Here is a 15,210-nt window from a genome sequence, read left to right on the forward strand (position 1 = left end):
CAATAATGCTGTTTCGTAAATGCTATGATCGCATAATTAACCAGTCACCTCTATGCTCTTGAGCTATCTACACTTAGTTCTATTATTTACTTTCTAAACAATATCTCTACTTTGTGAAATTGGTATGAGATACTTTCGATTATTCAACTATATCATTTTACCAAGTTCAATGTTAGCCTGAGTAGTCAACATTTATATGTTTTGATGCAACAACAAGGTGCTATTTTTAACAAGTAGTTTTGTTGGTTGGTTAATTGGTTACATTATATTCATGAAATATGTTGGATGGGTATTACTTTGGATACAACAAAATCATTCTACTAGAGCTAATAAATACCTTGTGTCAAATTTGAGAAATTCTATGGCTCATATCTTGTGTATTCACTTCTTTATTACCTATGTCTAGTCAGTCTACTACTATTTAGGCAGAATGCTGCCACCTATTTTAACTACGAAACTGAACAAAACTCCAGCTACGAAAGAAAGTGAGGAAGAAACAAATATAGAAATAAAAAATCTTCTGAAACAAAGGAGACAGAGACTAAACTGGAAGAAGAGGGATTCAGTGAAGAAGATTCTTCTCCTTTCATTTTACAAAAGAAAAAGAGTATTAGGACAAAATCAAATTTGATGAAATAGGAAAGATCCGACTCATCCGAGTGAAAGGAAAGGAGAAAACAAAGAATAAATATCACTTGCACTTAAAAGAAGCATGCTATTAATATAGCCCTACTTATTCTGGGAATCAAGATATTTTGAAGTTTTCTTTTTCTTCTTTCGACTATAAATGCTGGAATCATCCAGCACAATATATAAAAAGCCATCAATTTGGTAAGAAATGAAATGTCACAGTAGTTTTGTTTATATACGTTAAAATGATAGAAAACAAAGAATTTATTTTACTTACCTACCTAATTTATCAATTAACAGGGAAATGATAAAAAGAAAGATTTCTTTGGCTACAACAGAAAACTATTGAAAAAGATAGGAATAGATTCGGCCAACCCCAAGTATACATACATATGGCCCTTGTTCATCACTTTATCATCGCACACAAACCTTGTCATAGTTCTGCTATAAACCAATAAAATTCAAAATCCTCTTTTTGCCCTATATACTCCATTATTTGTCTCATTAGATGAATAGATTCTATGGTAGATTGTCGCAGCATAAACCTAAACTGGTTTTCTGAGATGCTATTTTTATTTCTGCAATCTACCTTCTATCACTCTCTCTGGCATGACTCATAAGTTTTTTCCCACAAAATTTTTAACATTCCTGGGTATCTCTCTTGCTCTTATAAATAGGTACCAAAGTGTTAGTTGTCTCCTGTAATTCATAATGTTCTTATGTTGCTCCCACCTTCCCAATTATTTTATTATGAAGCTTGGGATTAACAATGCTTTTGTGTAACTCAATACTTTATTTCACCTTAGGTACCTATGGCAAATACCTGATAATTCAAAAAGGATGTGTATGCATGAGCGCATGGCACTTCATATTGAGCCAAAATGGCCCAAAAATTTGTAATGTTATTATAGCTGGTCGAGCTTAACACCTTAATTAACATTTGTGTTAATACTGCCTAATGTAGCATTGCTGAGTCGCAACTTCTGGAAGTAGAGAGTACTAGAAACCGTGTCACCTAAAAAATCACTGGTAAATCGGCCAAACCAGCCAAGTGTAACACTCTGCATGAAATCTATCTTTCAGTTTTTTTTAATAATTTTATTTTTATAATTTTTAATTTAATTTAAGTTTTCTTCTTGTAATTGTCTGTTATACTAAGATATTCTCTCATTTTCAAGCTTCTTTACTTAATATTCTGTTTCCAGTTTGTAATATGACATATGAGTCATTCAATTATTTGCTGTTTGTAGGAATAAACGACCAGAATTCACAACATGGCTTGCTGAAGTAAAGCAGGTAATTGTATCATTTTCAGCTGAGATGCTAATTTTGGCAATGGAACATTTGTCTGCATTTAGAACTTCTTTTATTGGGATTTGAAATAGGAATTAAAGTAATAAAGGGTAGAAGCCGATTTCTCTTTTTTAACTATTTGAGTTGTGCTCTTTTCTTCTTGATGATTAGATCACCCAATATGTTGCCTTTGATTTGTGAATCTTTGCCTTTGTTGTGTCTAGTCTAGCTGGAAGATTTCTAAAAGAGTGCTTTGTTGTAATACTCCCTCTGGTCTTTTTAGTTGAACTCACTTTCCAATTTAGGCCCTTCTTTTATGTTCTACTCACTTTGTTTTATTCTATTAATGGCATGCCCTTTTTACCATCTTATCCCTTCAACCCCACAATACTTGCACTTTTTCATACTTTCTTATTTTATTCACCTTAGCCTTGCAGAAACCCACATATTTACATTTTCTCTCTTACTTTATCTTACTCCCACTCACGTTCTTCAACAATTTCTTAAATTACGTATCTACAGTAAGCGAGTAGAACAAAAAAGAACCGCGGTAACACATTCTTGGCATATGATAAATTCCTTTGCTTTCCTCTTGAAAATAATTGTTGTCCTGTTGCTAAAGTAATGCCTCCTATCTTAGTGCATGTTTCTGGTTCCATTTGTGAGAGATATTTTTATGTGAAATTCTTCTAGTTTTATTCAGTTTCTAGCAGTGATGGAAGTTGGAGAGGCAAAATCTGTAAAATATAACCATATAGTGGATAGCTAAAGCCTAAAGTTAACCTTTTGTGCTTAAATTTTCAGCCGCTCAGTTAATATGTTTGAGTCTTGAATCAAAGTAATGAGCAAATTCCAAACTTTGGTCTGTTGATCTGATTTGTGGACTTCTGCAGTCCATGATTGAAACTGAAGGTGCACCCCCCCTCCCCCCCTCCTTTCCCCCTATGGTTATGCATACCAGAATCATCCATGGTCCAAGCAACCCCCTCTCTTTTTTCCTCTATGTTATGCATACCAGAATCATCCATGGTCCAAGCAAAACTTCTTTGAGGAGCTATTAATTCTGATTGATTTGGTAATGTGTTTACATGTATACAGCCATGTAGGTTGTGCTCTACATGGAAGTATTGTACTGTAAATTTGTCTTATTGGCATTTAGTTAAAACACTCTATAACTTGGGTTCAATAATTAGACGTTTTGGATTCTTTATTAGGTGAACCTTGAAAGCCTACCGAACTGGGAAGAGAAAAAAATGTTCAAGGAGTAAGTTATACACTTATACTTCTAATAATTATGCTACGATAGTTACCAACTGGGGTACAGAAATTTAATTGCATATTCTTTAACAGATACATGGAGGACTACAATACGGGTACCTTTCCTTCCAAAAAGTGAGTTTTATTTTATTTTATTTTCTCTTTAATGTTTTCTTGTAATATTCAGTTGTTTGTATGGAGCCATGAAGCACTCGTTTGAGGATAAAATAGTTTCAGGAAAGCCCTCAATCCCACATGTTATTCATATCCTTATGAAGCATTGCATAATGATAAATTCTGGATTTTTAGCATGTGGGTCTGAAGTCTCTGAACATAATAATATAATATTATAGTAAGCCTATTTTATGACTTTTGACGACTCAAATCTTATATCTACTAGGTTAAAGATGTGGGATATTATATTGCTCCCTCCTATTCTTCAATAACTTAGCTTATTTGTTACTAGTTTTGTTTATCTCTCCACATAAGTTGACAATGTGGTCACAATACTTATGAGCAATGGCATTTGAATCCGGCTTTGGGATTTGGATCCTTGAAACACCGGGTGCGAGCTCTAAGTTACATAGTGAGCACTCCGAAATCTACATAATTAAAAAAAATTAGGAATGTTAAGATATCATCTTGAATTGAATTCAAAATCAGAATATTTGTAAACAACACTAACTTACATCATGAATGGTCAAAATTTTAAAACTATCGTCCAACATTGCAGCTCTATACTTATGTCCCGTATATTTCAAAATGGGAAGACTAATTCCTTTGGTTTTTGCTGTTGGCTTCAATTTTATAACCCTCTCATATACAAGTGTCTGCAAGAACAATAAATTATGTGTAGATTTAAAAAAAAGAACAAGAAACTACGTGAAGGTCTTGTATGCCTCAAGTGCTATGGAGCAACCACTAAAGCCTTTCTTTGCTGTGGCTCTCGATGCTCCAGTTTTGATATCCTCAAGAATAGTTAAAGGCCAATTAATTTCCTCAAAAACACTCAAATTGTCCATGAATTTGAAGTGCGTTATCCTGAGTGTTTTGTCTGTTCAATAAAATAAAAGCAAAGAAGTTTTTGGAAAACTTCCTTACTTTCATTATCATTAACAACCATTAATTCCAGAATATCTGCCAATTGGCCTCTATTAATACTGAATCTCTGCTTGTGCCCTTCATATTCTCTATCAAGGTCTATCTTCTTTCCTCTGTGACCTTCAGCAAGGTCAATCTTTTTGCTTTTCCCTCCTTTTCTATTCTCTTTCCCTCCATCTCCTTCAACATGTTCTATCTCCTTGCATTTTGCCTTCCTTTCTTTTTTCTTTGATTTAATAAGATCTTTATATTGTTCGTGAAGGTTTGTAACTAAATCACAATAGTAAGATTCTTTTTCAACTTTCAATTTCTCGACTAATTTGATACTTTTCCCTCAGCTGAAATCCCAAACAAATCTGCTATTTCATTGGCACAAACCTTAAATTCTAATTCTCCAATGAAAAAAATTGTTTTTTTAATTTTCACATAACTTTTGCACAAGGATTGCTGAGCCCTCAAGAATGCCTTTTGGGATAGATTTGCCTTTTTTTACTTCGTTTACAAGACTATACATTTCTTTAAGGAATGGTGAAAACTTTGTATCCATTGAGTCAAGAAAATTTTTAATGTCTTCTCTCATGAATATGTATCCAAACTGAGTTAAGGAAACCTTACATGTGAATGAATCTGCTTTATTTGTTCTTTAATCAAAGCAGCCTCTGCATAAAAATAAAGAATCTCTCTGCATTTGCTTGAAAGAATTGAAAGAATCTCAGCATTTGCTTATAAAATAAAAATTAAAGCAGCCTGTGCTTAAGACAATCTTGCAGATAATCCACACATGGATCTTAAGACAATCTGGCACATAAGTTGTTTTAATTTTTTGAAACACAGAAATTATGCTGCCAAGTAAAAAAAAAAAGGCAAATCTATCCCAAAAGGCATTACTGAGGGCTCAGCAGTCCTTGTACAAAAGTTATGTGAAAATTACAAAAACAATTTTTTCATTGGAGAATTAGAATTTAAGGTTTGTGCCAATGAAGTAGCAGATTTGTTTGGGATTTTAGCTGGAGGGAAAAATATCAAGTCAGTCAATAAATTGGAAGTTGAAAAAGAATCTTACTATTGTGATTTAGTTATAAACCTTTATGAAGAATATAAAGATTTTATTAAATCAAAGAAAAAAGAAAGGAAGGCAAAAGGCAAGGAGATGGAACACGTTGAAGGAGATGGAGGGAAAGAGAATAGGAAAGGACGGAAAACCAAAAAGACTGACCTTACTGAAGGTCACGGAGGAAAGAAGACAGACCTTGATAAAGAATATGGAGGGCAGAAGCAGAGATTCAGTATTAATAGAGGCCAATTGGCAGATATTCTTGAATCAATGGTTGTTAATGAAAGTAAGGAAGTATTCAAAAAACTTCTTTGCTTTTATCTTGTTGAGGAAAACGTTGATATTAGTGGATCTTAGTATTATTTATGGACAAAGCTAAGGTATATTTTTGTATAGGTATCATTAGGATCGCAAGTGTCGTAGACGATGCAAATGCAATCTAAAACTAGTTAATAGGCGAATCTAACAAGATCAGCCAGTGCTATATGTTTCATTTTATGCTGTATGTTAAAAAAGAACATTTCAAAAATATAGGGAGTGATGCATAAGCATGCCATGTCACAATAAATAAATTAAAATAAGAAATCACTGGATTTTATAATAATGAAAATACATAAATATTATTTGAGATATTTAGTTGAGCTTGATCTATGTTAAACCATCTGAGATCATTAAGTTTGGGTAAATTGATTATTACTGGCAAACCATACAATTTTTTGTACTCCATCCGTTACTATACAAGCCCCCTCCCCCCCTTTCTCTTAATATTCACGTCCTTATATAAATGCCCCATTTCTCATTTTGGGTGGGTCATGTCAAAGTGGAACAACTTAATATAATAAAGGGAGTATAGAATAACGTATAAGAACCTTTCATTTCCTGAAAATGTTACAATCAACTAAATCATTTATTAGTCTGTGTACAATATATTCATTTCATTAATCAAAAAGAGGTTAATATGGATGATTGGATGAGACTTTTATTGTTTTATAATACAATTAGGTTAATGACTCTTTATAATACAATTGTATTTAAATTTTAGAATGTAATTATAACTAGGAGTGACTCATATAAGTTCTCTTTGAAACTGTTTAGTCTCTAAGATCATTTGGATCGGTTGTATCTGAAAGCTAGTAACTACTAATAAGAAGATAAATGTACAAAAAATCACGACCATACCAGTAAAGAAGCAAGCAAAGAGAATTGGATTCAAGTCAGATTACGCTAAGGATGCACAGTTATCATCACCAAACTAGACAAATGTCATATTTTTGATAGTCAAATACAATTACTCAGATGCTTTCATAAAACAAGGACAAGATCTAAGGAAAATTTTACTTACTTCCCTTAAAAACATAAGAAGCAAATCTGGAAGCACCAATGAAAGACAAAATTTATCCTTTTAACTCTTTTCTAATATGCATATATATTTTTCAAGTTACTGAATTCATTGAACCCATGGTTGATCCGCTACCACATCCCAGGTGTTGTCTTCGTGCATTGTTCTCTTCCTAAAGGTTTTTCTATTTTCCATAGATGTGAGTTATGTATGAAGCATCTCTTACCAAAGTTTACAATTGTGCTGCAGGTACTATAACCTTGATATATATCACAGAAATAAAATGGAAAAAGAGATGAAGAAGGGTTTTAAAAAGGTCGTGCAAACGGAGCGTACTGTATTTAATGATGAAGAACAGCGTCGGTATGTTGTGCCTGTGAATTGTATTTACCTCAACAGATTGTTGTTCTAGTGGATATTTTTATTCCTGTTTCTTTCATTTTTTGTACCCTTGGATCAGTTGGGTATGGTAGTTAATATGGTATTCAGGCATGTCCAAAACTTTATAGCTGTCTGTGTAAGTTAGCAGGCATGACACTTAAGTGACTTTCCACCATCGTTCTGGTCTTTGGAATCAGTATCACTCTGATAATTGTTTTGCTATATCCTTACATGAAAATTTTCATACATGTTCCATGTACCTATCGCAGACAAGAGATGATGCAAGTTCGCGAGAAACAAAAGGAACAAGAGGTGGAAGCATTGAAGGATGCCATGAAGAGTGGCATGGTTAGTCTTAGTTGCACAAACATTTTTTGCTTGCTAATAAGCAGGCATTTTCTGCTAAGCATTTCATTTTTTTCTTCTTCTTTGTTTCATTATATATATATATTTTTCTTTTCGTGGTTGGATTCTCAGGCACAAGCAATGATAGAACAAGCTCGGCTCAAGGAGGAAATGGCGTATTTGTTTAAAATCGGAAACATTGAGGTGATAAATGACAATTCTTCTCTTTATACTGTAGTGCACTTTTTGAATGTATACCTTGGACCTGTTACTGACACTAATATGGAACTTATTTGTAGGCAGCAACTGCTATCCAAAAAAAATTGGACCCTGATGTTCCTATGTGAAAAGGACATGTAAGCAGCAAAATCTTGTAGAAGCTTTTAACTGGCAGGTGTGATGCTTTTTACCATAAATATTCTGAGAGGTGTAGTTGGGCTGGAGCTGCAGGCGAGAGATAAGAATAATTGTAACAATTCTGTGTGAGGATGCTTATCTATTTTTGGAGCTGTATTTGTTTTCAATTGGGCACATTTATTTGAAATAAGATGCAGACATTTGCAAGTGCTGGGTTACTTGAGTATGAATTTGTCTAAAATTAGTGAGGCAGGTATTTCCTTATTTTTGTAGATGTGCAGACAGATATCATGTAAGGTCTTGTGTTTCTAGCTTATACTATTTTGGTATTTCCATAATATATTTTGACTTTCGCATTATAATAAGTTCTTTTGTTTCTGCCATTCATTTTGTTGCTTAAAATTTTGCCAAGAGAAATCCTGGTTTTCAGTGATGTGTCTCCCTCTCCACTCCACAAACACTTTCAGAAGTGTGTCTTCCCCTCCCTCTCAGCTCAATTTGTGAAAGGAGGGGGGGGGGGGGGGGGGGGGGGGGGAATAGAAATTCACTCTTTCTGGTCTACTGGCCCTTTTTAATAAGTGTTTATTGCAGAGTGTTTACTTGGTTTTGATTTGGTCAACAAATTGTGCTATGGAAGAGAATTACATATTTGCTGCTAACAAGCTTCTTTATAGTTTTCTTTGATGATGAAATTCGTCTTAGTAAGGCATTAATTTCCCCTTCTTTTTGATGTTGGCGAAGAAGAAGCCAAGGAATAGGATGAATTTATTAATATTCCCTCTAAATGACTATTTCCTCCATCCTTAAACAGCTGCAAAATTTGGCCTTTTCAAAGTCAAAATTTATAACTATTCTTCTCATGCTTTGTTAGATATATGGCTTTTAAAAATCTTGTCATGTCATATCTGAAACATCCTAAATCTGCTAGAATTTCAAGATGTTAGGATTTGTTCATGTCCATGGACTAGTACTCTTTATTGCACTATTAATTGTGTTGTTGGGCAATCCAAACAGTGATATTGTTTGGAAATGAGACTCTGTACATATATATTCTTTCTGTAGGTCGTTTTGCAGACCATTTTACGCAAGTTTACTTCTATGTTGACAGAATGGATCATATGTTATAATAACAAACTACATAAATTAAAGGTAGCCTTTAGATTGACATTCCATACGCGGTAATTGATGGATGCGTAAATCAACTACCTTGTTTATTGAAGTTCTGTAGATTCTTCAGGTGTTAGATCTGTAATTCCCATCTTCCTGTATCTAAGGACTTATACATGACTGCTGCCACAAGATTGTGAGTGGAATATCTTCAAGTGGCTGCTGGTAGTAGTTGATTTTATGATTTTTGCTTACTATACAGTGTTTATTTATGTTACTTTTGTGGCAGTGGGATCCTCAAACATCAGTATGCCATGAATGGACTTGGAATAGTTGTAAAACAAAAATGGGGAATATATGTGTATTACTTTACAGGTCCTTTAGTAGCTCAACTCTCCTTGAGTCATATTTGTAATCTTTCGTGCAAGAAAGATGATAGATGCCTTAACAGTTTGGCTCTTTTGTTTTGCCGGGAGAGGGTGGTTATTAGTAGCTTCGTCATCCAAGAGAGGCTAAGAAGGTTTGTCAAACCCATATTACCATGTATTTCAGATTCCAAAAGATGTTTAATGAATAACTTGGCAAACTCTATTCTCAATATTTGGGTGTATTCTGACTATCCTTCAGTTGTATTATGTTGTAATATCTGTAATTTAATTCAAATTCAACATTTGAATGACGACACGTGTTAAAGGCCTTTGTGGAGATTGGATTGGAACGTTAATTTTCCAACGGTCTTGATTTAATGCATACTTTGGAAATAAATCATATATGATCTGCCACCAATTATATGTGCATCTTTAATTTTATTATTGTTATTACTTATTAATCTGTCTATATAATGGGCTAAGTTTTACATACTCTCTTTTCATTTCATAGTTTTTGAATCAGATCGGCACTCCTGATTCAAACAAGAATTTGTGTACAGATATCAAGTATTTTTTTTTAAGTTACTGTTGATCAAGAGGCAAAGGTCAAATTCTGCAAAGGTAAGACACGATCCTCATATCCAATTCATTTGATGTTTGTGTCGATTTCTGTTTGATTTGAACAACCCTGTGTTTCATGTCATGTCACTCTAGTTTCACCCTTGTTGATGCATAGTAGTTCATTATCCATGTGCTTAAATGTTGATCGATACAATATTTACTGGTCTTTTGTAGACTCATATTTTGTGATGAGACATATGACTGAATGTGGCATAATTTCACAGTAAATTGAAGGCGAATAATTGTGGAACATCCAATGAGACTAGATCTCTTTGAAATTATAGTTGGAATTGGTTTCTTTTTTGTATTTATGTTGTTATGCTTTGTTTTGGAATTTGTGGTGAATTCTTCTTTTTTTCTTAATCACTTTTATTAATATCGCTTGGAGCAGTTCCTTAATAATTGGCTAAGTAGTATCAGTCACCCTAATGTTTGCCTTCTTTGAGCACCCAAGAACGGAGATCTGTTGATGGTACTTCCATTTGACTTTCTTCTCAATCCTTGGCTAGGACTGATCTTGATTCGACTTAATAACTTGACCCGAATTTACTGAGAGAAACCCGACTTGAACCGAACTCTAACAACCCGATTTGACCCAAATATCATATTTTGTGATAATATTAAGTTCTACGCTTTTTTGATAGTTTTTAAGCCCAACCCGAAATTGGACCCGAACTTGACCTGTATACCTAAATTGCCACCCCTAATCTAGCCTCCTTTATTTTTCCTTTTTTTGTGTTGGTAAGAAGAAGGCACTTTATGAGGTCGAAACCTCTCGCAGGTCCATCCTGCCTGGGTTAGCGTGCAAGGCTTCTTGGGAGTGGGAAATAAGGGTAATGGAATCCCCGCCTCCTAGTTGCCTCTAATGGTGATTGATCTCCCAACCTCTTGACTGTGAATGCAATCCTTACCCCTAGACCAAGTATTACTTTGTTTTTCAATGTTGTGTCTTTTGTGTGAATTTTTGGATTAGGGGAAGGGTTGGGAATGAAGTAGGGATGACTATGGGTGTTGGTGGGGCATGCAAAAGGACAAAAATCAACTGTGTTGTGCAACTTAACTCTGTTAAAAGGAAAAAAGGCTTTATCTTTCAATCATCTGTTATCAATTATAAATATCCCTTTTGTGGGATGGGTCTTAGTTTGCTTTGGAAATCTGTTATAGTGTTAAGGAGAAACAATTATGCTGTTGAGTTGTGTAGCTTTGTTGTCATTCATTCTGGAAGAAATGAAGCCTAGAATCAATAGTCTAGAAAGCTTTTTATTCATTTTGAAAAAGCTTACTGGATTCTGTAGATAGCTCATCGTGTTCAGAATTATCACATTTGTTGTGTACTAATGTAGTAATTATGTCCTATTTAGTTAAAGTTACTTATCCATGTTGAATGAATTGGGATGAAAACTACAACATTCATATTATTGATTGAAAAGATGCTTAGAGTTTCCATACATATTTTGATGAACCACAGTGGGTTAGCTTACATAGCTATGCATATTTGTAAGGATAAAAATTTTCAAGGTCCTCATTTATAAAACTTCTATGCCAATATCATGGAGACCTTGCTTATGTTTTTTAAAGTATACAAATCTGCAAGGTCCTCAGGTAATAAAAGTCTGCCATCATGAGACCTTGATTGAGAGAGATAAATTTCTAATGAGTTTGTTGGTGAATTGATTCATACATTAAATCCTACATTTAGAACACACATTATGGGTCTTGTGGTCTATGTGCTTTCTTTACTGATGCATTCTGTTTGGTCCTTAAACAGCTGCAACTTATTATCAATGGATGTCCAGCCGGATTCAAAATGCCCAAGAACTTCAGCAGACTTGGATGATAATAGTGAGCCTGATTACTTTGGTAGGCTTCACGACGATCTTATCATAGAGATTCTAGATAAGCTTCCTATGGAAGTAGCAATGGAGACCTCCCTTTTATTGAAAAGTTGGAAGGACCTATGGAAGCATAAGAGGAATGTTGAATTAGGTCAAAAGTGGGTTCAGAATTGTGGTAAGTCTCTTTTCTCATCATTGTTGAAAATTTTTAATGCTCTTCAGGGTCAAAATATTCACTGTATGAAAGTCTCTCTTCCGTATGACTGCCATGTATCTAGCATTGTACAGTCATTGATGACCTATGCTAGTTTGAAAAATTTCGAAGAGCTATATATAGATTTCAATGATAGGAATGACAGCAGAATCAAGTGGAGGAGGCGGTACCCATTGGTCGATATGCCTAATTGGGTATATAGCCCTTGTTCGTCATTGGTCAAATTAATTCTTATATCGCTACAACTAGATAGTCTTCCTCCTCTGCATTTCAAGGCTCTAAGGGAACTTTACCTTGAGGATGTCAAGCTTACTAAAGATTCAGTGGAGAAGATTACTAGCAATTGTCCTTCTCTTGGTCTGCTGAGTCTTAGCAATTGCAACCCAACTGCTGGCCTTAATATTAATGTTGCTGCAAACTCTAGCCTTCTTCATTTAGTAGTAAACGAGGAGTTTACTGACATCCGAAAAGCAACAGAGTTGTGTATTAGAGCTCCGAATGTGAAAACAATAGAATTTGCGTCAGCCCTGCCTAGAAAAAGCTATCGGATAGATGGAACTCTAGCCTGTTCTGAAGCAATTTTTAGGCTGGATAAAATGCATCATAGACTCCAAGCAATCAGAATCTTTAGTTCAGGACTTAAGGGCTATCATGCAAAGAATTTTTTGGGGCTTCTCAGAAAACTAGCAACTGCTAAAGTACTTACAGTGAGCAGCTGGTGCATTCAGGTATACATTACTTCTTCCCCCCCTCCCCCCCCCCCCCCCCCCCCCCCCCCCCGCCTTTTTTTTCCCCCCAGTTTGTGTTTATTTTAGTAAGCATCTCTTGATTTTCTGCTCTTTAGAATGCAAATCAAAATGAAGTAGGTTGTAATCTTAAATTCAACAGTGGCTCATATGATATGTCCTGTTCTTCAATTTTTAACTTGAATTGAATGTTTGTGTTTCCTTAATTGTAGGTTCTATCAATGGAGGTTTATAATTTTAGGGAACCTCTAACCTTTGAGGCCAGTCATCTCATCCTAGAGACCGGACTGTGTAGATGGGAATTCCAGGGAATAGCCTACATGCTTTTGGGTTGTTACAAACTTGAGAATCTCAAGATTGTCATGAGGGATCCTGCTTACTTGAATGCAAGTTCTATTACTTTTTTCAAGCTAGATTTATATTTACCTGCAATTTAATAACGCTTGATTCTATCTATTTCAATTCAATGATTTTTTTTTTTTTCTTCCTGCAGTATGACTACATAAAAAATGTGAGAGTCTGTCAAGTTGGTAACCCTGGAGTACAATTTGACAACATTTTGCAGCAGCTAGAAACCATTGAATTCAAAAACTACGCTGCAACTTACCAAACTTGGGATGGCAATGATTTCAATGAGTCCCTTTTTTTTGCTGGATCTGACTTTGGAAGGCTGCTGGTATGGAATCTTAAAACATATGCAGACAATCTCAAAAAAGTTGTTTTTTCTACTAGACAGAAGCATTTTGCAAGTGACCAATTTCGCAGTATTGAGGCATTGTCCACATTCAAAAAGTTATATCAGTGTCACTTGCCATGCGTCTATCGAAATCCTACTGATAGATGTCATCCAGCTCTGATTGGTGTTGATTTTCCACCTGAGGAATGACTCTGATAGGTGTAAACCTTTGGAATGATGCTTTGTACTATGGGATCTAGTTCAAACTTTGTGCTTGAGTTTTCTTTAGACTACAGACAAGGGGTGTGAAATTTTCCACCTGAGGAATGGCTCTGAAATTTGAAACTCTAGTTTCTGTTATGTTTTTTTTTTTTTTTTTTTGCTTTTTCTTTTTTTAACCCTTTTCTCTTATTTCCTAATGTTCCCTTTTGTGTGTACGAAAGAGTGATAGTAGAGTTCATTATCGTATTTATTGAGTTACATGTTCTGGGGTTACCTTGTATGCTGTTGCATAGGAGATGCAATTTTGTTTTTAAACAATGTGGCCATTAGGCCAATGTTAAGGCATCTATGGTAATGACAATTTTAGAATCAGTGTTGAAAGTTTAAATATAAGTGATGTATTTTTTATAATAATTTTTTTTTTGTCTCAAATATTCCTCTTTTTTTTTTTTTTTTTTTTTTTTCAATTTGTAGTGATTGCCTTTTAGACCATTGGAGGTGTTTACTGTATTGTGGTTAATATAGGTGTTTTTTTGGTTAAGGTAGTCGATGTTGCTTTGTAAGTTTTACATCAACAGACAACAGTAATGCATACAATGATACAAATATACAAATGTCAACTAGTCAATTCCTTTTTTTTTTTTTAATAGCAAAAATGTTGCATTAATTAAAAGTCATACGACATCTACCATAGAGATTCGACGTTAACAAATACCTAAGATATTGAATCAAATAAAATTTTCCTTCATAAAAACTACGATTGTCGGGTAGATCTTACACTGTGGAATATCTTCCGCTTATATCGCTGGAAAATATAGTCTTGTTGGAGAGACAATCTAACGATCTTTTGTAACCGTGAAAATGTTTTCCTTCTGATTGATCTGTCTGTATTCGAGAACTTGATAACTTTTTCACCAACGAAATGATTTCATGACAATCCATTAGATCAATATCATGGATTCAAAACTAAGAAATTTCTTCACTCGAAAAGAGGAGATAAACCTTGTCTTTCGAAGGAGGTCGAAAAACCCTTATCTTTTGAAGGAGATTGGAAACTCTTTCTTTCGAGGGAGAAAATTCCGCGCTAAAATAGGAAGCATTATTATAAACCTTAAAAAAAAACTTTAAAGAAACAAGGATTGGGGCTTTCAACAATGGAGGCTGGGGTTTTGGAGATATGTTTGAGGAAAATCAATTCCTCATATTTGTTTAGTTTATTTATGCATTTTGACTTTATTATAGTTTACATACGCCACTATAATTATTGTTAATGTTTTAAAAGAAGAAAAATAAAATAGCTAAGTAGTACTCCCTCCGTCCTCTAATACAATGCTTCTTTTGGTTTTAGCGTGGGTATTAAGGAAAAATCTGACTACTTTAACTCAATAATTGGAAGTACAAGTGAGTATTAAAATGCTGATGGAAAAAAGAGACAAAGGAAAAAAGTTGCACATGCACCAATTAAGTGTCATGTTAGCAATCCATACTATTGTAAGTACACCAATAACATTCACTTAATGTAAATAAAAGGAACGATCAAATTAATTGTTTGACTATACACAGATTCATCTAAACAACCAAACAAATCTGAGAATTTGTGAAAATGTGAGGAGAGAGAGTAAATATTGTCGATTGAGGCATTTAATGCCTAAAGACTTAGCTCG

General features: G+C 34.3%; 2 protein-coding genes across 2 annotated transcripts in view; both read left to right on the top strand.

Annotated features, from left to right (window-relative positions):
- Positions 1-8,074, top strand: part of LOC145576771 (uncharacterized) — a 10,996-nt gene extending 2,922 nt beyond the window's left edge. The window contains exons 2-8 of the mRNA XM_081634482.1: positions 1,881-1,926; positions 3,138-3,187; positions 3,274-3,315; positions 6,924-7,037; positions 7,325-7,403; positions 7,533-7,604; positions 7,700-8,074. Of these exons, the coding sequence (XP_081490608.1) occupies positions 1,881-1,926; positions 3,138-3,187; positions 3,274-3,315; positions 6,924-7,037; positions 7,325-7,403; positions 7,533-7,604; positions 7,700-7,747 (451 nt within the window). The 3' untranslated portion in view covers positions 7,748-8,074. The remainder of the gene's footprint in view (positions 1-1,880; positions 1,927-3,137; positions 3,188-3,273; positions 3,316-6,923; positions 7,038-7,324; positions 7,404-7,532; positions 7,605-7,699) is intronic.
- A 3,908-nt stretch (positions 8,075-11,982) lies between these two features.
- Positions 11,983-14,230, top strand: LOC145575625 (putative F-box/LRR-repeat protein At5g54820). Its single transcript, XM_081633464.1, has 2 exons — positions 11,983-12,630; positions 12,861-14,230. Exons 1-2 carry the CDS (start codon positions 11,983-11,985, stop codon positions 13,083-13,085), a joined length of 873 nt encoding a protein of 290 aa, XP_081489590.1. The 3' UTR covers positions 13,086-14,230.
- The last annotated feature ends 980 nt before the right edge of the window (positions 14,231-15,210 follow it).

This window comes from Chenopodium album, chromosome 13, assembly GCF_948465745.1.
Source record: "Chenopodium album chromosome 13, dcCheAlbu1.1, whole genome shotgun sequence".
Classification (NCBI taxonomy): domain Eukaryota; kingdom Viridiplantae; phylum Streptophyta; class Magnoliopsida; order Caryophyllales; family Amaranthaceae; genus Chenopodium; species Chenopodium album.

Bases quoted from the DNA above. Each gene is read 5' to 3' on its own strand.
- LOC145575625 (XM_081633464.1), top strand. From the start codon at position 11,983: ATGACCTATGCTAGTTTGAAAAATTTCGAAGAGCTATATATAGATTTC. The intron at 12,631-12,860 runs GTATACATTACT...CCTTAATTGTAG, and splicing joins TGAGCAGCTGGTGCATTCAG to GTTCTATCAATGGAGGTTTA.